This window comes from Ambystoma mexicanum, chromosome 4p (assembly GCF_040938575.1).
Source record: "Ambystoma mexicanum isolate Mex_15411 chromosome 4p, UKY_AmexF1_1, whole genome shotgun sequence".
NCBI classification, from domain to species: Eukaryota; Metazoa; Chordata; class Amphibia; order Caudata; family Ambystomatidae; genus Ambystoma; species Ambystoma mexicanum.
In genome coordinates, this window is record NC_090927.1 from 125710039 (window position 1) to 125731674 (window position 21636).

Below are 21636 nucleotides of genomic sequence, written 5' to 3' on the forward strand. Positions count from 1 at the left end.
GCAGGGTCAAGATTTCCTGCACAAGAAGCGGATCTGGAAGAGATTCCCTGGTGGATTGTCGTGAGGCCGCTTTAGGAAGGAAAGGCAGTAGCCATGGGCTATTGTATCCAGAACCCACGCATCCGAAGTAATAGCTCGCCATTCTTCGAGATGCTGAGACAGTCTGCCCCCAACCGACCAACAATGGAACATGGCCTCATGCTTGTTTTGTAGCAGCTGCGGCAGTGCCTGAAGGCAAAGAGGCAGCTGCCTGAGCGGCTTTGGCACCCCTATTTCCCCAACCACCAAAGGGTACTTTCACGCTGACCCCTTTGACTGTCAGCTCCTCTCTTTCTACCAAAGGAGGAGTAGTAACGAAAGGAACCTCCCCTCCATTGCTGTCCCCTAGGACGAAAAGGCAGAGGTTGACGCACAGATGCGCTCAAAGATTTTGCAGCCTCTCAAGGCTCTCGTCAGCCTTGCTGCCAAACAAATGCGCGCTATCAAAGGGCAGGTTCAAAAGACAGGCTTGCACATCTGGAGCAAAACCAGACTTCCGCAACCACGCAAATCTGCGTATAACGGTGCTTGCAGCCATGGACCAGCTAACACTGTTGGCTGTGTCCAAACCCAACTGAAGGAATTCACACATGGCATCCTTGCCATCCTGCATGAGAGCAAGGAACCCATCCCTTTCTTCCCCTTCGGGAATATGCTCAGCCGCTAGAGAAACACAATTCCACAAAGTGTGTGAAAATCTTGCTAAGGCCCAAGTGGAGTTGGCGGACTCCCCGCAGAAAACACCCTGCGTGCCCAACCGTCGATGCGTTTGTCGTCCCTATCAGGAGGGATGGTAGGGGACGCCACCTGCCTCGAGGTGGCCGTAGCCGTCTGAACCACCAAACTCTCGGGAGTGGGGTGTGATGAAAGGTAGCTGGGGTGGCTACCGGAAGGGCAGTATTTTTTAGTTAATGATTTGTTAAATGCGGGACGAGATCCCGGTGTCTACCAAGCAGCCGCCACCCTTTTCTGCAAGGTCAAATGAAAAGGCAACACCGGGTCAGAGGACGGACCTTGATACAAAATATCCGTTAAGTCTTTCTGAACAAAAGCTTCTGGAGGACTAGACCACCCAAGGTACTCAGTGACCCTAGCCATCAGTCTCCTGTAGGACGACTCAGCATGAGCCCCAGGCTCAAACCCACCAAACTCCACCTCAGGAGAAGTGTCCAAGCCACTGGCATCATGAAGAGATTGCTGCAACTCTTCTAACTGATTGTCCTGGAAAAGACAGGAGCCACATCAGGCTCAATAGGGTCAAACTCTAAATCTGACCTCTCCTCTTCCTCATAGATGTCATCCAGAGGGAGGAAAAAAAACTCCTGCCTCACGACAGAAGAGGGTCTGGAGTCCTTAAAAGGCCTCACAGACTTGCAAGAAGCCTTCCTTGGAGGATCCACCGCACCAGGGACCTCCATCGGCAAATTCTGGTCAAAAGGCCCTGAAGGCGTCGAGGGTGCCGACGGCTTTGGCGTCGACGTCAAATATGGCGCCGAGGGCTGGTGTGAAGGCAAAGATTTGACATCCGTATCCGACGGACACGCCGCTGACAGAGTCGACGCCGACCTTGAGCCCTTACCAGACCTCTGCGGTCTTGCCGGGGACGAGGGCCGAGATCTGGAAGCACGTCTCTGGCGATCACCTTGAACCTTGTCCGAACGGGACCTCAAAGGTTTCTGATGAGAATCGCGCCGAGAACCCAAGCCCGAAGGCGCACGAGCCACGGATCGAGATCATTCATTGCTGGCTTCTTGTGTAGGCGCAGACGGAATTGTGCCCTGGGACTGGAGAATCGCCAGCATCTGCTCCCTGAAGGCTGCCCACTCCTCCGGAGTCGGGGACTTTGTAGGACAAGCCACTTTTCTTGCGGCGCCAGCCGAGGAGGAGGACGGGGAAGGTGACAGCGCTTTCTGGAATGCCGAGACGAGGACGAATGGCGGGAACCACTCCGGGACCAAGATCCGCGGGACTCCTTCCGACGTGGAGAGTCGCCCCTCGAATCGTTGGTGGACATCCCCTTAGAAGGTTTACGAGACTTACTGGGTTTAGAACCCCAACCTACCTGTAACTTCCCCTTACGCTCCCGCAAGGCCTTAGCAGTCAGCGACTGGCATTTGGAACAGTCGTCGGTGTCATGACTCTCGCCCAAGCACCACAAACAAATGCAGATGCAGGTCCGTAATCAACATCTTAGACTTGCAGTCCCGGCAAATCTTAAAGCCAGACAGCGGAGTCGGAAGGGTCGAAGAAGAAGACATATTCACAAGGAAAGCACGAGGTGTGGCGAGTCTCCGAAGCCAACACGTTTGCAGAAAAAATGGAACTGAGGCTACGGCACCGTGCGTCCTATTTATAACATCCAGTGACGTCGCCCTCGATGGAAGCCTCCGAGGTACATCGACCAGACGCCATAGACGCAGGACGCTGTCTGCCAAAAAAATTCCGAAGTACACAGCTGTGGACATTACATGTCAAAGATGTGGAATATGTTAGAGGACACAATCCATTCGAAATATCCATTACATCGTCCGGGAGGTCCCAATCCTTAGATCTCAACCTGTCAGAAACCATGCTTGAAGGCTGAGGGTCTTGACCTCCGGATGGAGAACCCGACCCTCCTCTCTTGGTGGAAGACATATTGGAGGGCAGATGGACATGTCCAGGAGGTCCGGGGACTACATCCTCCTGGCCCAACTCGGTGCAATTAGGATCATGGATTTCCTGACCTTTATCAACCTCCTGCTCACTTGAAGAATGACAGGGACTCAAGGAAATGCATACAGAAATGGAAACTCCCAGTCCACTACGAATGTGTCCCCTAGAGCTCCAGTTGGGGTAAACTCCCTGGAGCAGTACAGCTTGCACTTCTGGTTGATACCGGTCGCAAACAGATTCATTAGGGGTTCTCCAAAAGGTGAAGATCTCTTGAAGGACTTCCTGAGCTAGTTCCTACTAGTGGTAGACTGTGCTCTGTCTGCTCAGAGCATCGGCTGCCGTGTTCTCCTCTCCGGCTAGGTGAACTGCCGACAGGGAGATTCCTTCTTGAATTGCCCAGAACCAGAGCTGCATTGCCTCTTTACACAGTGGTAGTGACCCTACACCACCTCTCTTGTTGAGGCAGTGAATGGCCACTGTGTTGTCCGTCATTATCGGGTCGTTATTTCCCCGTACAGAGGACAGAAAGGCCTTCAGCGCTAGTCTGATTGCCATCAGCTCCAAAAGGTTGATGTGTAGTTTGGACTCCGATGGAGACCAACGACCGCTGATTGCCAGATCTTTGGCATGTGTTGCCCGTCCTGTGAGTGAGGCATCCGTAACTTCCGTTATCTTTGGCCATTATTGACAAAAGGGTTCTCCCATCAGAATGTTTTCCTTGCAGGCCCACCACAAAAGATCCTGAGCGACTCTGCTTGGAACCGGAAGAAGGTCTGACATCCTGCCTGAGAATTGGGACCATTGAGTTCCGAGAGCCCACTGGACAGATCTCATTGTCAGATGAGCCTCTGGCACCAAGAAAATGCAGGATGCCATGAGGCCGAGCAACCTCAAAGAAATCGAAGGCTGGAAGAAACTGGGCACTCTGGAATTTGGTGACCATCTGCAGAATGTTTTGAGCCCTCATCTTGGATGGCGAGGCTTTTCCCCAAGGATGAATCCAGGACTGCCCCGATGAATTGGAGATTTTGAGATGATATCATGTGGGACTTCTTGAAGTTGAAGGAAAAGCCCAGTCCGTGGAGGGAGTGACCGTGGAGCTGAGATGTTCCAGGGCCTATTCAGGAGAATGTGACTTCATCAGCCAATCGTCCAGGTAGAGGTAGAAGTGAACCCCCCTCTCTTGAGACTCGCTGCCACCACCGCCATCAACTTGGTGAAAACACTCGGGCAGAGGTCAGACCAAATGGCAGAACTCGAAACTGATAATGAGAACCGCCATCAGCGAACCTCAGGTACCTTCTGTGATTGTGATGGATTGGCACATGAAAGTAAGCGTCATGAAGGTCCAATTAAACATCCAGTCCTGAAGTTGGAGGGCCTGAAGTATCTCAGAAAGGGTAACCATCTTGAACTTGCCCCTCCTGAGGAACTTATTCAAGTCTCTTAAGTCCAAGATGGGTCTCAATCATCTGTCCTTCTTGGGAATTAGAAATAAGAGGAATACCAACCCTTGTTCCACTCGCCAACAGGTTCTATAGCACCTTTCTCCAGCAGGGTCAAAATTTCCTGCACAAGATGCAGATCTGGAACTTTGAAAGAGTTACTCCCCGGTAGATGATCCTGAGGCCTTTTTTAGAAAGGAAAGGCAGTAACCCTAGGCTACTGTTTGCAATGCCCATGCATCTGAAGTAATACCCCGCCATTCTTGCAGATGCTGTGAGAGTCTTCCTCCCACTGGGGTTTTGTGGACTAATGCCTCAGAGAGGTTTTGAGGCGGCTGAGGGTAAAGCGGCCATTGCCTGAGCGTTCTTAGCACCTCTTCCCCGTCCACCACGGGGGAATCTTCACTGGCCTCTTTGATTCGGCAGTCCTCTCCCTCTTCGAATTGAGGAGTAATAACAAAAGGACCTGCCCCTCCAAGCTGTTCCAGTGCAGTGAGGTTGTGGCTGTCTGATTGCAGTACCAAGGGATTTGGTTGCCACTTTGGAGGTCTACAGCTTCTTCAGGCTCTCGTCAGCCTTGCTGCCAAATAAATGTGTGCCGTCAAAGGGCATGTTAAGAACTCTCGATTGCACATCCGGAACAAACCCAGACTTTAACCAGGCAACTCTGCGCATTACGGCGCTAGCCACCATAGATTCTGCTGACAGTATCAGCCGAATCGAGACAAGTCTGAAGGAATTCGCACATGGCGTCCTTCAAAAAAAGTCTCTTTCTTCCTCTTCACGGATATGTTCAGCCACCATCGATATGCATTTCCATAGGGTAAATGTACTGTCTTATGGGCCATACATCCAGCAGACCAGCAGAGAAGACCTTTTTTGCCATGGCATCATAGCGTTTGTCCTCCCTGTCAGGGGGCATTGTTGGGTATGCAATATGTTTAGATATGGATGTGGTGGCCTGTACCACCAGACTTTTTGGAGTACGATATGATATGGCATTTGTAATGCACCTATACACAAGTGTTTCAAGGAGTGACGAGGCAAGGAAGGGGGAACAGAGGGAAGACAGAGACAACGATCTTACTAGGCCAAGAGACACTGATATCGCAAAAGTGCAGGGGAAAGGGGAGGGAGAAGTGCTGTACATGGGATCAAAATAATAACAAGAAGTGCGGCCAGCAGTTGGCAGGTGCAAGGGTAAGTGCAGACAGAAGGTGTCCAAAAGTGCAGGCAGGGGGACTGTAGGGTTACAGATACAGACCCAAGGGCAAGAGTTGCCGGGAGGCAGTGCAGGTGTGCAACTGGTCGGGCAGGGACCTGGGCCCAAAATCAGAGGGTAGCCTGGTGACCAGAGCAGTATCAGATAGGAAATCAGCAGGGGAGAGGAAGAGAGAAGGCAGAAGCAAGGAGGAAGGTATTGAGGTGCTTCCGCAACCGGAGATGGTTCTCCTCAAGTTTCAGAGAGGCAGGGAGGCAGGGAGGCTGTTCCAGAGGGAGGCCCCAGCCGAAGAAAGATATCTACCACCAACTCGTTGCTTGCAGAAGCGACTGGCCCTGAGGGAGTTGGAGGAGCAAAGAGATTGAGTTGGAAGGCATTTACGAAGAGAGAGTTGAAGGTATTGAGGCACCATTTGGGCGAGGAAACAGGCCAGAATCTCGTGGGACAAACTGATAGCGCCAATACAGGGATGGGGCCTAGCACTACCCGAGTCTGAGACGTACTATAATGTGGCTCAGGCAAGCTTCCTCTCTTACTGGTTCAGGGAAAGAGGAGATAGAACACATGTGGATGTAGAACCGGCGATAGCAGCACCCTCCTTGTTACGGTTGATTATCCCAACAGCACATAGGGCAGTAAGCGCTGGTAATATGGTGGAACTAACCTGCACGGCATGGACGCGCATTTATTGTAAAATCAGAGGCAAGGTCATATACTCCCCGGAGTTTACGGTCATATAGATGCCCGGGATCCCTCTCACTAGCGAAAAAGGTTATGTCACTCTCATGAAGTGGCTAAGGGTCACCTGTTACAGGGATCTCTTCCCGACTGGACGATTCATAACACTGGAGGAGATGAAAGCGAAGGGAGAACTTATTGTGTTTTTATACTACAGACTGAGAAACTCCATACAAGCAGCTATTCCCAACTTTCCCCACGCTCTCGGAGGTGGCCCCTATACTCGACAAGGTGATTTAGGGAGGTCCTGGTAATAGAGTGGTCTCCGCCATGTACGCTATGTGCCTCAATGTCGCAAGAGTGACAACTGTCTCATCCAGGGAAGAAATGAGAGCTCTCGCTGGGATGTGGGATCTTGGATGAGACAGAGGTACTGCCACGAGGGGACGAGGAAAGTGGCCATTAACCCCAGATATAAATTAATCCACTTTAAATACCTGCATCAATTCTACTATACACCCAACTAACTGCATAGATCTTTTCCTGAAGCCTCTAGTGAATGCGTGCAATGCCACAACACGACAGCAGATGTTTGCATGCCGCGTGGGGGTGGCCTCCTATCTGTCCTTCTGGACACATGTTTTTTGAGATATTGGGTGAAAGTTTGGAACAGAACCCGATGATAGCACTGCCTGGAGATACAAGGCTCATACCAAAAAGGATGAGGAAACTGATAAGTCTGCTTCTACTTTTGGCTATGAGATGGGTAGCAATAATGTGGGGGGCACACAATCCCCAAAGGTGGACCAGTGGCGAGCAGACATCCTCTATTTTAATGACATGAAATTTGATACAGTGGCCTGCTACACACTAGGACTGGTGTAAGTGATATATGGGGTCCATATATTAACCACCTGATGTCGCAACCTCAAGGGTCAAAAGAGGGCTCATTGCAGCCCTCATGAAACCAGAGATTTTAAACTGGTGTACGGAATGATAAACCCCCCCACCCCAGTGCAAAAAACATACACTTTAAACGCCAAGATTTAGTCGAAGTGACATGTCATTAACATAAATTATGAAGTTAAGGAATTGGGCATACAAAATTTAAAAGGATACAAGCAATATGTTACACTGATTCACTGTACTGTATTTATTGTAGTGTTTGTGTTGTTGCTAATGCTGGCACTGTGTGCCTGTTGAGTTGAAAAATGCCAATTAAAAGTAAAAAAAAAAAATCTTGCTGATCGTTGTTTATAGGGAGCCTTGATTTTTATCAATAAACTTGGGGCAGAACCCCATCGTTGCCATGGTAAGAAAAAGAAACTACCAGTCCACACAGTCAAAAGCTTCTTCTGTATCTATAGATACGAGAACTGACAGTATCTTTTTCCATTCTATTCTTTCTACAATCTGACATTTTCTTCAAATATTGGTGTGTCTCTGACGCCGATTAATAAAGCCAGTTTGATCAGGGTGTATTAAGAAAAAAAGTAGATCCTCCATCCTGTTTGCCAACACCTTGGCGTAGATCTTCGCATCTACGTTTATTAATGCTATCAGGCGATAAGACCCACAGCTACCCAGATCTTTACCTGGCTTGGGAAAAAGCACTATTTTCTTTTCCTCCATTGTGGGGGAAATCATACATGAAGATGTAAAGGAGTTATACAACTGGGTCAATCTAGGGGCCAAAATATTCCAAAACATTTTATAAAACAATGCTGGATACCCATCGTGACTGGGTGATCTCGACTGACCCGTAGAACCTCTTCCTGAGTGATATCGAGTTCAAGTTGCTCCAGATCCCTCCGCTCCACCAGAGGAAGGGTGAGGGACTCCAGATAATCCAATTGGGATTGCAGATCGGGGGATTCCGACCAATATAAATCTTTAAAAAATGAATGAAACTGCGCATGAATGTGAGATGTTTCTGTGAGTAGGTCCCCGGAGGAGAGCCTGATCCGTTGAATTGTACTGGATGCTGCTCGCTGACTGAGTTGACCAGCCAATAATCTGTTTGCTTTGTTGGCTTGGATATAATATTTTTTTAATCTTAGTACGTAATACCTTAACTTGGGTGTTAGGGAGAATTATCTTATAAGGCTAATTTCCCAAAACTAGTGAGTCCCCCAGCAGCTTTGCTGGATTTTTGGGGTTGTTTTTTTTTCTCCTGCTAAGAGTGAGACTCTTTTACTCCCACTCTTAGGCATGATTTGAGGTATGCCTTTGACTTGTTATGTGCTTATGGGCTATGGGGTCCCTTTTTACTCCATAGGGTATCATCTGTTTTTCTGTATGTGTGGTACACGGCACCCTCAGTGCAGTACCACAGGGGTGTCACAGTGACCCCCAACCATAGACTCCATACCCTGGGACTGACTACTGTCTCCCAGGGCATGTAAAGTCACCATTGGCTTTACTAGTCCAAAATTGTGAACAGAACCAGTACAAACCATCATATTGTGGAAGTACTGGTAAGGGGTAATTCGATTGCCCCTGGTTCTGTTTTCGAGGGGGGCACTGTCCCGTCCCCCCTCGTCGAGTTTCTGGCTGGTGGCAGTGGTTACCACGCAAAATATTCCACTGGAATATTCTCTATGGGATTTTCCCATTGATTTTAAATGCACCACTTTTTGGTGCAATGTTAAAGATACCGCCGGTTTATTTATTTAATATTAAATCACCGGTTGGGTCTTTTTTGCCAGAACCCGATTCTAAAATGGCGTTTGTGTCCGTCTCTGTAACTCTGACCAAGGTCGATCCCTTTGTTCCACTATTTTGGCAGGCTTCTCCACAGAAGGCCTCCAAATGGTGCCACTCTGTCTGGGTTCCACAGGAAGGGTGGAGGGGGGAATTGGCACCCTGGACTGTGTTGCCTTAGCAACTCAAGTCACACTCTACTCTGATTGGCCCAGTGGTGAGCCGCCCGGCTCACCACTTAGCATGTGTGATTGACAGCTAGACTGATGAATGGGTTTTTTTTCTGCATAAAAGCAGGGCCTTTGGGGCTGGAACTTCAGAAGTCGCCACAGGACCTAAGAATCTGAAGAGGGACGAAGCTGAGCCATCTGCAACGACGACACCACCGGTGAAGCCCTGCTGCAGCTACCTCACCACTTTCCCGACAACAAGAGAAGATCTTCTGCTGGACGAGCCTTCTTCCTCTGAGCTGGTGGGACCAACCAGTTCACCCTTTTCACATTCCAAAGACGGCCCTTGGTCGAATCGCCCATGCCAAGCACCCCGGCGGCCGGATAGCCAAGCTCACCACTTTTGACCGCGAATAAAAGGACTGCACCTTATAATCGGGAACTCCGCGGCTGGTTTCATCCCTGTGCAGTGCAACAACTCCACGTTTCCTCCCCGACGAGATCTTCTCCTCCTCTGGTCAGAACCACAAACCTCAACCACTTCCAGGAACAACTGCCCCCGCTGGAGCTTCCTTTCTCTTAAGGTACTGTATCCTGCCTGGCCTCCCCTTTCTACAGAGTGCTAAAGGTGACCCTTAAATCCTTGGCTTCTAAACTGGGTTGGCTCCAGGCCTTCTAACTATATCTTTTGACTCACCCCAACCTCTTTTGAACACTCTGCAAAGACTTTCAGTGCACTTTAAATCGTGTGATCCTGGGCACATTTCGCTTTGCTCCATTTAAAGTGGGCCTGGCCTATGAACTTTGGCTCTACAGTATAACCTGCCTTTCTCCCCTTGCTCTGAACTCTTAAAAGTGTTGGGAACTGTTTTATTCTATTCTTTGCCTTTTCTCTCCCTTTAACCTAAACTATTGGAGTGCCATCTAGGTTAAGCGCTCACTTCTGTCTTAACAAATAGTTGTGCTTTAACCCTGACTTGTCTGATAGTTATCAAGGGGGGGTGCGTATACTTACCTGACTGTGTTTTAGAAGATTACTTTTCATGGAGAGTGCTATTGTATTACCTAAAGTGTGTTTTAAATAAATAACTATATACTTTTTATACAAAGCTCTGGTCAGTGTTTGTTTGCTCTACTGTGTTTTGGCCCTATCATGTATACTCTGCATACTGCCCTACTATTCTTGAGAGAAGTCTGACTGCACAGCCACACTACCAGGGTGGTGCAGACTGCTACCAATTGGGTTTACTGCTGCTCCTGTAGTCTTAATCTTTTTGCAGTGTTCCCCAAGGGAACTGCACAGGATTCTGCCTAACATTGGGTTCCGGCTCCGATAGCTAGAAGCACTCGGACTACCTTCCCTTCTGCGCTTGCCTGTAAAATAACAGGGTAATGACGGAGACAGAGCTTATATTAATCCGCTCCTCAAATATGGGTTTCTTGAAGCGCCACAAAATCCGGTTGGTGGCGGCTCAACAGCCCTTCAAATTTATTACACTTTACTGGAGTATTAAGCCACCTAATATTCAATGATAAAAGCTTGAATTAGAAAACACAACCAATCCTAATACCATCGGACTACTAAATATAAACACATTTCTACTGAAATATTGCATAGTTACCAATACACAGGGGTTACCCCTTCCCCTTTTATCCTCCCCCCACAAAAGTTCACACCCCCCTCCCCAACTACCTCCTCCTGCCCCAATAAGTCGCCTGGCGTGATTCACAGTACCTACTGTATCCTGGGATTCTAACCACCTGCAGCAAGTCTCTGACTATTCCAGGAAAAAGTGCGGGGCATCCTAGCACCCACATCCATTACCTGAACAGATAAATTCCAAGATGTCACGTTCCCTCACGACTGAACCTTACGTTTACCATCTCACAAATGTGTCCTTAGTCCTTTCCTTACGACTCCACTATGTAGAAGTCTGTTAAGTTGGACCCTTAAGGTGGGCGCACCAATCTTCTTTTTGCTCATCTCCATATTTCCTACTGCACCAGTCTTTTAGGGACCATTCTTCCATGGTCTGGGCTGTCTAGTCTGATTGGTGCTATGTTCCAACGTGTCTACTGCCCCCTCCGTTAGCTTGGTTGCTGCCTCCTCTTCTATTTGCAACAATGCTATCCCTGATTCTCTGGAAGTTATTTTGTGTTGTTTGCCATCCAGGGATACAAGCTATCCAAACCGAAAAGACTATTTATATCTGATTCCATGTGATTGAAGAGATTTCACTGTGAAGAGCTATCAATGAAAGGTCTGGTAAAGCTGGATTTATGCCCCACTATACGTGATTGGTGCTGCGGGTCTGGCTTCTCTTAATAGTCGCTCCTTCTGGGGATATGATGCACATGCTGCCAAAACATCACGAGGGCAAGCTCCCGGTTCTGTCCTCTTCAGTCCAGTCCTGTGGACCCGATCTAACAGAATGTTGAAATTTTCCTCACTTGCAATGAGGTGCGAGAAAATGTGTAATCGCCCCTTTTAGATCTTGATCGGCTACTGATTCCGGGCCGTTTTTTAATACGTATTTTGGAACGCTGTGATCGATTCTCAAGGACTTCACATTGAATTTCAAGGTTATATGTCAAACTTGACAGTTCTTCTAGAGCGACCTCCACTTGTTTACTGTCATCAGAAATCAGATCTTGAATAGCACGCTCATTTGTAGACACCAACTCCCCCAGAGAGGAAATATCTTTACCAAAATCTGCAAGTGAATGCCTGATTTCAGAGTTGAATTTGGTAAACTGTGTCTGAAAAGATGCAGACCATTTCTCTTGAAAGGCTTGAAAATGTTAGGTAAAATCTTCTTTCGAGGCAACCATTTCTGCATCTTCAGTAGGCGCTCCTGAAGGACGTTGTGGCACAGGTAAATCTGTGTATGCAGATGTGTCCGGATTCCACACCCACATTTTTTCCAATGAACTGGATAGATTTTGATGAGGCTATATATGCCCGACTGGGGTATGTTTCTTCCTGCCTCTTGGCATGTGCGTAATGTGGTAGACCATATGAGGGTTCCCAAATCTTAGTGCAGTCTCGCTTATTGCAACTCTCACCTGCAGACCAATGCAGCCGGGTTCTGAGTCTAAGATCTATGCCCCAGTTGGTTAGCACTCTGTTTCCTGTAGTCCGACGCTTCATCCCCTGCACACGACAATGCGTGCCTTCCTATCCGTAAGCCCTTGTGTAGTTGTCCACGGGAGGGTATGCTTAAGGTTGATTTGATTTAATTTGAAAACTATGCATTGGGGAAATAGGTGTCCACCAAAGTAGAGATGCAGTTCTTCACTGATTGCAGCCCCTCCCATGCTTCTGTGCAATTCCTCAGCAGTCTATTGCCCACCAGCTACAACCTGCAGGTAAGACTGGTTAATACTGTCTGCTTCAAATTGTAATCTGCTTGCATTGGCCGGGTCCCCCGACACATCACACCAACTTTTAAGTGCGCCTTAGGGGCTATTCACCACACCTCGCCAGCTTTAATTTTGCTTATTTTTCCAGCACTGAAGGATCCCTGTCAAATGACTGTCCCAAAACTCCCACACTTGGGGGATAGCCACTGCACCGCCACCAGTGTCCTGGGCGTGCCCCTCTGCATGCCCAACCACTGGGGGTACATGTACCACACCGTCGTCACACCTCCTGACCGTCCGCTGTTGTAAGGGGGCCTCCAACCCACCGGAGGCATCCAGAGGAGTGGATGAAATCCAATGTTCTAAACCTCTGCGCCAACGCCCTCACTGCCATTCCTCCATGCAGATCGCCTTGCCCGGCTGCCAATCTAACCCAAGAGAGTGGAAACAGGCGATCGACGAATCCAACAGCCTCTGGAGTTCAGGGCACTCACGCAGCCCTCCTCATCCCAGCTCTCGGCAAGGCAAAAGCTTCATTATAAACGGAGTGCCTGCACGCACTTCTTTAACATGCCGTGGCCATCTTGGAATCCACAAATTCTTGTTTGACACCTAAAAGGGCCAATGAATTACCATAGCTTATTTTCACATGTACAATTAACTTCTGATTAGCCTGTCCTCTCCATCCCTTCAAGTTATGATCACTCTGGCCTGGCTTCTCTTGCAAATCCATCAAGCGACTCAACCTTTCTTACCTTTCTCAAAAGACACGTGACATGATCTGCTAATCCAAATATTGTTTGAAGTAATTTATTGACATTTAATTTGGAAAATAAGGTAGGACATTAAAAGTGTAAAGTTCTCTAAGGAGTGAAATTAATATAGCACTATTTCTAATATAATAAAAACAAAGCTAGAAAAAATAGAACCTTTGGGTGCTGCGATACATCTGGTTTCAATCACCACTCTTAAGATTACATGATTGTTTATTATCCTGAACTACATCATTGTATTTTAATTGTATTGTTCTGTATTACTGATACATTGTAAACCAAAGCCAAAGAAATACAATATTTTATTGAAACTCTTTCCATGTGAAGAAGTGCAGAATTGGTTAACATATTGCAATTTGTGGTGCCACCCCCAATGATAATCAGACCTGAATCATTCAGTGTTAAGGTAAGCTTGGTGTTTAACAGCTGGACATACCTGGGTACCAATGCTTCCAACAATCAAGTGTCTCGACACCACAATCTTCTACCCATTTTATCTTACCTGCTGTGCCAATGGGTTTCCTTGGTTTGTTGAAGACTTGCTCTCCTGGGTGAGGTGGAGGTATCACATCTTGTCCTTGCCTTGATAACATGGGGTCATATTCTTTTCCATCATAGTTGGCATCAAATAATTTCTTAAACCACTGCACAAATTCAAAATTATCCTGGAACTTTCCTTTTACCAATCTTTCTACTGGAATAATCTGTGAAAAAAGTCAACCTATTGTCAATACTCAATACATTATACTAATATAACACAAATGTAGAGAGAATAGTAAGCTTCTGATTTGGTATCTTATGTTCATGACAACAGCAGGTACTTACAGTAGTGACTCTTGTACTGGTCGTCTATGTTCTCCTTCCTACAGAATGATGGCTAGAAGTACACTCGGTACCAAGGACAGTGTATTACTTGAAAAGCAGAGAAAAAAAAAGCAATGGATCCTGCACAATAACAGCTCCAACTGTGTGAGGACACCAACCCCACTCTTATGAAGTTCCAAACTTACAAACTTTAGTGGGGGTCTTTTGGAAGGAAGATATGGACTACCAGTAAAAGAGTGACTTTAGTGAGTAATCTGTACATCCTGATTCACATCCTCCAGACGCCTAGGATAGATTCTCAGGCATTTTTCTTAATGGAAACAGGATACAAGCTCTGTTACCACAGTCAGTTGAAACAAAGCTCGATAATTGAAAATAACAAAGTTACTCACCGTAGTGACTACCTTGCTCCTAAGTCCATAGTCCCCTTTCCTCCATACTTGTGGGACATTCCATCCTTCGGCACGGGACCAGCGTACTTTTGTCAAACAGCATCAACAATTACATTTTCCTCCTTTTATTTTTACGTGGGGTACCGCACGTGGCCGTAACCCAGCCCTCCTGAGCTCTGCCCCGCGCATCGCCCTTCAATCCTTTTCTATCGCCAGGTCTGAGACCATTTAAGCAATAATAGAGGATACTTGTTAGAGGGGACGGCAGGCAGACGTATGGAGGAAAGGGGACTATGTACTAGGATTAAGGGAGTCACTACGGTGAGTAACTTTGTTATACTCCTACGTCCCGTCCCCTTTCCTCCATACTTGTGGGAGATTCCCAAGCACACACCATAGGTAGTACGGGTGGATGGAAAAATCCCTTTACAGGAATAAGTTCTTAAGAACAGGCTGGCCAAATTGGTCATCAGCCTTGGAGCTCAGGTAGAGCCGTTGGGGAGGCCCACAAAGCCGCTTTGGCGATGGACTCCCAAGGGTTGCTTTGCAATAGACTAGATGTGCATGGATACTCTTTGGGGGATGAAGGCCTAGAATGCTTTAGGCTACTGAAAAACATGAGGCACTCCAGCAGGGAATAGTTGCTTTGGAAGCTGGTTTCCCCTTCATGTCTCCGAATGTGACAGAAAAGGAGACGGATTGATTCAAATGAAAATCGGCAACCACCTTAGGCAGGAAGAAAGGATGAGAGCGAAGCACAACCTCATCCCTGTGGAAAGTGAGGAACGGATGCTTTACAGAAAGAGCTTAAAGTTCACTTACCCGCCTTGCCGATGTTATTGCGATCAGAAGGCAACCTTCCAAGAAAGGTAATTAAGAACGATAGTGGCCATGTGTTCAAATGGCTTATAGCATAACACCCCGGCGGGAAGATATGAAGAGAACCGCAAAATGCCTTAGATGACAGGATTAGTCAAAGTAACAGCTGTCCGTGGACAGATAGGCCGCAATAGAGGATAAGTAAGTTCTGCATAACAGAATATGGATGCCAGAAAGGCCAGATGAGACACAAAAGATAGAACGGTGTCGACATAAGCTTGCCTGGTATTGAGCTGTTTAGCTTTACACCAATGGCAAAACCAGAGTCATTTGCTCCTGTACTAAGCTCTCGTAGAGGGCTTCCTGGCTGCTTGGATAAAGCGCACATTGTCACCGGACAGATCGAACTGCGTTAATGATCTGAACTCAGGCCCCAGACCCCCAAGCTGAACGATTGTGGGGAGAGGTGCCACATCTGGTGAATGCTCTGGTGAAGCAGGTCGGGAATCTGCAGCAATCTGATCGGGAGGTACCGACAGATGCTGTAGCTCCGAAAACCAGAATCTGACTGGCCATCAAGGAGTCTTGACCGCGAGAGCGCAGTTCGATGTGCTCCTGAGCTTACAGAGCAACCGATGGATAAGAGGCAATGAAGAGAAAGCATAAGCTTACATTTTGTCTCACGGGATCTCAAGGGCATCTCCCAGGGAGGACACTCAAAAACTGTCCTTGGACACATAACGAGGCAGTTTCTTGTTTGAAGAAGTTGCAAAGAGGTCCATCACTGGAGTGTCCCATTGATGGAAAATGTTGGAGAGGACATTGCTGTTCATTTCCCACTCGTAACAGATGCTGGCTGGCGACTGAGTGAATCTGCGGCCACATTGAGGTGACCCAGGATGTGTATAGCCTGGAGCCAAACAATGTGCTGGATGGCCCAGTCCAAATTTATGTGGCAAGATCTACAAGGAGAGGAGACTTGGTGCCACCCTGCTTGTTGATGTAAAACATTGCCACCAAAGTGTCGGTGCGAACACAAACTACAATGTTGCTGTAAGGGAGGTATTGAAAATGGTCACTGTGATCCGCGGAGGTTGGGCCACCATTTTGACAACACCTGGGGTGAACTGCGTCACAGGAGCAAGTGAGGCCATAGTCTCCTCGGGGGAGTTTGGTGCCTTGCGTGCCGACAGATGCTGTAGCTCCGAAAACCAGAATCTGACTGGCCATCAAGGAGTCTTGACCGCGAGAGCGCAGTTCGATGTGCTCCTGAGCTTACAGAGCAACCGATGGATAAGAGGCAATGAAGAGAAAGCATAAGCTTACATTTTGTCTCACGGGATCTCAAGGGCATCTCCCAGGGAGGACACTCAAAAACTGTCCTTGGACACATAACGAGGCAGTTTCTTGTTTGAAGAAGTTGCAAAGAGGTCCATCACTGGAGTGTCCCATTGATGGAAAATGTTGGAGAGGACATTGCTGTTCATTTCCCACTCGTAACAGATGCTGGCTGGCGACTGAGTGAATCTGCGGCCACATTGAGGTGACCCAGGATGTGTATAGCCTGGAGCCAAACAATGTGCTGGATGGCCCAGTCCAAATTTATGTGGCAAGATCTACAAGGAGAGGAGACTTGGTGCCACCCTGCTTGTTGATGTAAAACATTGCCACCAAAGTGTCGGTGCGAACACAAACTACAATGTTGCTGTAAGGGAGGTATTGAAAATGGTCACTGTGATCCGCGGAGGTTGGGCCACCATTTTGACAACACCTGGGGTGAACTGCGTCACAGGAGCAAGTGAGGCCATAGTCTCCTCGGGGGAGTTTGGTGCCTTGCGTGCCATCTTAGCTTTGAAACAAGGAACCTAGGCAGAGCCGGTACTGGCAGATCTAGGGTGTTTACTCGACATGTTAGAGACCGTCCCAGGACTAGCCTCTGGTGGAGGATCCTCAGCAGAGCCGCCGGTACTGGAAGGCCTATGGTGCGTGACCACCTTCTTTTGCCCTCCAGGTATTACCACAGCAGTGCGCATGGGAAAGCTGAGGGATATTCCTTACAGTCAAGACCCTCGATGAGGGTCCTCAATTTTGTTGGTGGCCGATTTAGCCCCAAGAAGGGGAACCTCCGGTTTAACCGCTGTCCATAAAGCCACCTTGAGAGGGGCCTTGAGCCAAGACTCGGTACAATTAGCTTCAGATGCAGAATCCTCAGGGCGAACCCTGGTATCCAGAGCCACAGCAGAACTGGGCTCAACCTTAGCCCCGAACGGGGAACCTCTGAAGAAGATCTGGTTTTGGCAGACCCGCTGCGGGGCCCTCAGAGGTGTCTCCGGTGTGTCTCGCTGAGCTGAGACCAAATGGCGTACTCGAACCTGAAAGTGTTTTGCTTCCACGGAGAACCGCAGATATTTACCATGGGGGTCCAAATCAGAATGTGCATGTACGCATCCTGGAGGTCCATCACACTGAGCCAATTGCCCTTCCGAAGAGAGGACTTTATTTGGCAGGGCGTGATCATCTTGAATTTCTCATGGGGAAGAGATAGACTTAACTGGGAAAGATTGAGGATTGTGCGCAGGCCGGCCTGGTTGGGTTTGGGCACTGCGAAACAGACAGTAATAGGCCCCCCTTTCTCCCTGAGGAGAACAGGTTCCACCCATCTGATGTCTCCTGTACCTCGGTTCTGGGGGAGGGCGTCCTGATCTGTTGGAAGAACAAGTTATTTTCTTACCTGGTAACGTTCTTTCGATGGGATGGTCCGACGACGTATTCCATATCTATGACAGGTAATGTCCACAGCTGTGCTGCTTCGGAAAATCTTTGGCGTCTGCGTCCTGCGTCGATGACGTTGATGCGCCGTCCCCGAGGACCTCCTCCGACGGCCGACGTCACCCGATGTGATAAGTAGGACGCACGACGCCCATAGCCTCAGTTATAGTTTTTTACCAGAACGTGTGCCACCAGATTTCTGCCAGTCAGACACACAAGGCCTTGCGGAACGCAAGCTGCAATCGCAAAAGAAATTCTGCAGCGGGGAAGGCAGGGAGGGAGCGATATGGAATACGTCGTCGGACCATCCCATCGAAAGAACGTTACCAGGTAAGAAAGTAACTTGTTCTTCGAGGGGATTGGGTCCTCCGACGTATTCCATATCTATGGCAGACTCCCAAAGCAGTACCAAGCAAGGAGGTGGGAAAGAATTTAGAATACAAATTTAGCATGCCCAATCAAATTGCGGAATAGAGAACTGCCTTGCCAAAGGCCAGATCTTGCCCTCTGATGGAATCGAGGGAATAGTGACGTACATAAGTATGTACTGAAGCCCAGGTGGCTGCATCACAGATGTGACGAATAGGAACTCCCCTCTGCAGGGCAGTAGATCCAGCCACTCCTCTGGTAGAATGGGCCCGCAAGCCAGCCGGAGGGTCCTTACCCGCCAAGCGGTAACACTCGGAGATAGCTAAAATAATCCAACGAGACAAAGTCTGTTTTGTCACAGCTTGTCCCAAACGCTTTCCAGCGTAACCAATGAAAATTTGATCGTCCACTCTGACCCGGGACATGCGCGAAATATAAAAGCTCAACGCCCTCTGAGGATCAAGCCTATGGAGCCTCTCCTCTTCCTTACCAGGATGTGGAGGAGGATAGAACGCCGGAAGAACAACCTTCTGGCTCAAATGAAAGTCCGAAACCACCTTCGGAAGAAAAGAAGGACGAACTCTAAGAACAACCCTGTCCTTCTGAAACACAGTGAAGGGTGGTTTAACTGAAAGTGCCTGTAACTCACTCTGCGAGCAGAAGTAACCGCAACCAAAAACACAGTTTTCAGAGTCAACAGCCTCAAAGGGCAAGAATGTAAAGGCTCAAACGGAGCACCCATAAGAAACTTAAGAACAAGGTTCAAATCCCAACCTGGCACCAGAAAAGGTGACGGAGGGAACACATTAGTGAGCCCTTTCAAAAACTGCGAAATTAAAGGAATCTTAAAATAGGAACACTCCTCAGACGAGCGCTTAAATATGGACAGCGCCGCAAGGTAACCTTTAATGGTCCCCACTTGCAAGCCCCTGTGGGCCAAAGAAAGCAAAAAAGACAGAACCATGGGAATGTCACAAACAAAAGGATCCACATTCTTAACTCTGCACCAGTCGCAGAACTTTCTCCAACGGCAACGGTACAGAGACTTTGTTGCCGGCCGCCTGGCCGAGAGCAACACCTCCATCACGTCTTCAGGGAGGTCCCAATCCTTATACCTCAACCTTTCAGAAGCCAAGCGTGAAGGTTGAGGGATCTGACCTCTGGATGGAGAACCTGAGCCCCCTCCTGTGAGAGCGGATCGTCTCGGTAGGGAAGACGACGTGGAGGGCAGATGGACAAGTTGAGAAGGTCCGGGTACCACGTCCTCCGGGCCCACACCGGAGCAATGAGGATCATTCGGGAACCGAACCTCCGCAACACTTGCGGGATGACGGGGACTGGAGGAAACGCGTACAGCAGTGGGAATGACCACTCCACCACGAACGCGTCTCCTAAGACTCCTTTTGGAGGAAATTCCCGCGAGCAAAACCTTTCGCACTTCCTGTTGACACTGGAGGCAAAGAGATCCACTTGAGGGGTCCCCCAAAGGGCGAAGATCGACAGGAGAATCTCCAGAGCCAGCTCCCACTCGTGAGAGATTGTGCTCTGCCTGCTCAGAGCGTCCGCCGTCTCGTTGTCGTCTCCGGCCAGATGAACAGCCGAGATCGAAACATCCTGCTGGATGGCCCAGAATTCGAGCTGCATCGCCTCCCTGCACAGCGGAAGTGACCCTGCCCCCCCCTTTTTGTTGAGGTAGTGCATGGCCACCATGTTGTCCGTTAGAATCAGGACACTCTTTCCGCGCACAGTCGGCAGAAAAGCCTTCAGGGCAAGCCTGACGGCCCTCAGCTCCAACAGATTGATATGGAGTCTGGACTCCAACGGAGACCAACGACCGCTGACTATCAACTCGTTGGCATGAGCTCCCCATCCTGTGAGGGATGCGTCCGTCACGATCGTCACCTCCGGCCAGGGCAGCCAAAATGGAGCCCCCTTCATCAGTTTGCCCTCGACGGCCCACCACAGAAGGTCCCGGGCCACCGAGGGCGGCACCTGAACAGGGTCCAACAGCCTGCCGGAGGACTGAGACCACTGGAGCTTGAGTGCCCACTGCAAAGATCTCATCCGCAGACGAGCCTCTGGCACCAGAAGAATGCAGGATGCCATGAGGCCGAGCAGTCTCAAGAACTCGGACGCTGGGAGATTCTGGGCAAGCTGAAACTTGTGCACCATCTGCTGAATGTGAAGAGCCCTCACCTGAGGAGGAAAACACTGCCCCAGGGACGTGTCGAGCTTGCTCCAATGTAATGGAGCCGCTGCGTTGGTGTCAAATGGGACTTCTTTAAATTGAGGGAGAAGCCCAGCCTGTGAAGGGAGTGTCAGGTGACGGACAGATGATCCAGGACTTGCTCGGGAGAGCTCCCCCTGATCAACCAATCGTCCAGGTAGGGGTAGACATGAATCCCCCCTTTCCTGAGATGCACTGCCACCACCACCATGAGCTTGGTGTAAACCCTCGGGGCGGAGGTCAATCCGAACGGCAGGACCCGAAACTGAAAGTGCGAGTCGCCAACCGCGAAACTCAGGTACTTCTTGTGCTTTGGATGTATCGGCAGATGAAAATAAGCATCCTTGAAGTCGAGCGACACCAACTAGTCCTGAAGTTGAATGGCCTGGAGGACTTGAGAAAGAGTCACCATCTTGAACTTGTCCTTCCTGAGGAGTTTGTTCAAACCGCGCAAGTCCATGATGAGTCTCAATCCCCAGTCTTTCTTCAATATCAAAAAATAAGGGGAATATCATCCCTTTTTCCTCTCCGCTACAGGCACCAGTTTTATGGCGCCTTTCACCAGCAGGGCTTGAATTTCCTGCGCAAGGAGTGGATCCGGACTCTTCAAAGAAAGGCTCCCTGGTGGATTGTCGTGAGGCCTCTGCCGAAAAGGAAGACAGTAGCCGTGGGTTATGATCTCCAGAACCCACACATCCGAAGTAATGGCTTGCCACGCTATAAGATGCTGCGCCAGCCTTCCCCCAACCGGCGAACCATGGGACCTGGCCTCATGACTGAGTGGTAGCAGCTGCGGCGTTGCCTGAGGACAAAGAGGCAACTGCCTGAGTGGCCTTGGCACCTCGAGTACCTTTGCGTCCACCTCTGGCACTCTTACGATAGCCTCTTTGACTGCTAGCTCCCCTCGCTTTACTGAAGGACGAGTAATAGCGAAAGGAACCTCCCCTCCATTGCTGTCCCCTAGGACGAAAAGGCGGAGGTTGGCGAACTGCAGCACCCAACGACTTTGCTGCAGCTTTGGAGGTCTGCAACCTCTCAAGGCTCTCGTCAGCCTTGCTGCCAAAAAGGTGTTCACCGTCAAAAGGCATGTTGGGGAGCCGGGACTGCACATCAGGAGCGAACCCAGACTTCTGCAACCATGCAAACTTGCGCATTACGGTGCTCGCCGCCATGGACTGGCTGATACA

At 49.1% G+C, this 21636-nt stretch overlaps 1 protein-coding gene across 9 annotated transcripts in view; it reads right to left on the reverse strand.

Moving 5' to 3' along the window:
• Positions 1 to 21636, reverse strand: part of MAPRE3 (microtubule associated protein RP/EB family member 3) — a 1726857-nt gene that overhangs the window by 360707 nt on the left and 1344514 nt on the right. For all 9 annotated transcript variants that reach the window (XM_069605540.1, XM_069605544.1, XM_069605539.1 and 6 more), the window contains one exon: positions 13551 to 13752. In XM_069605540.1, coding sequence (XP_069461641.1) covers positions 13551 to 13752 — 202 coding nt within the window. The remainder of the gene's footprint in view (positions 1 to 13550; positions 13753 to 21636) is intronic.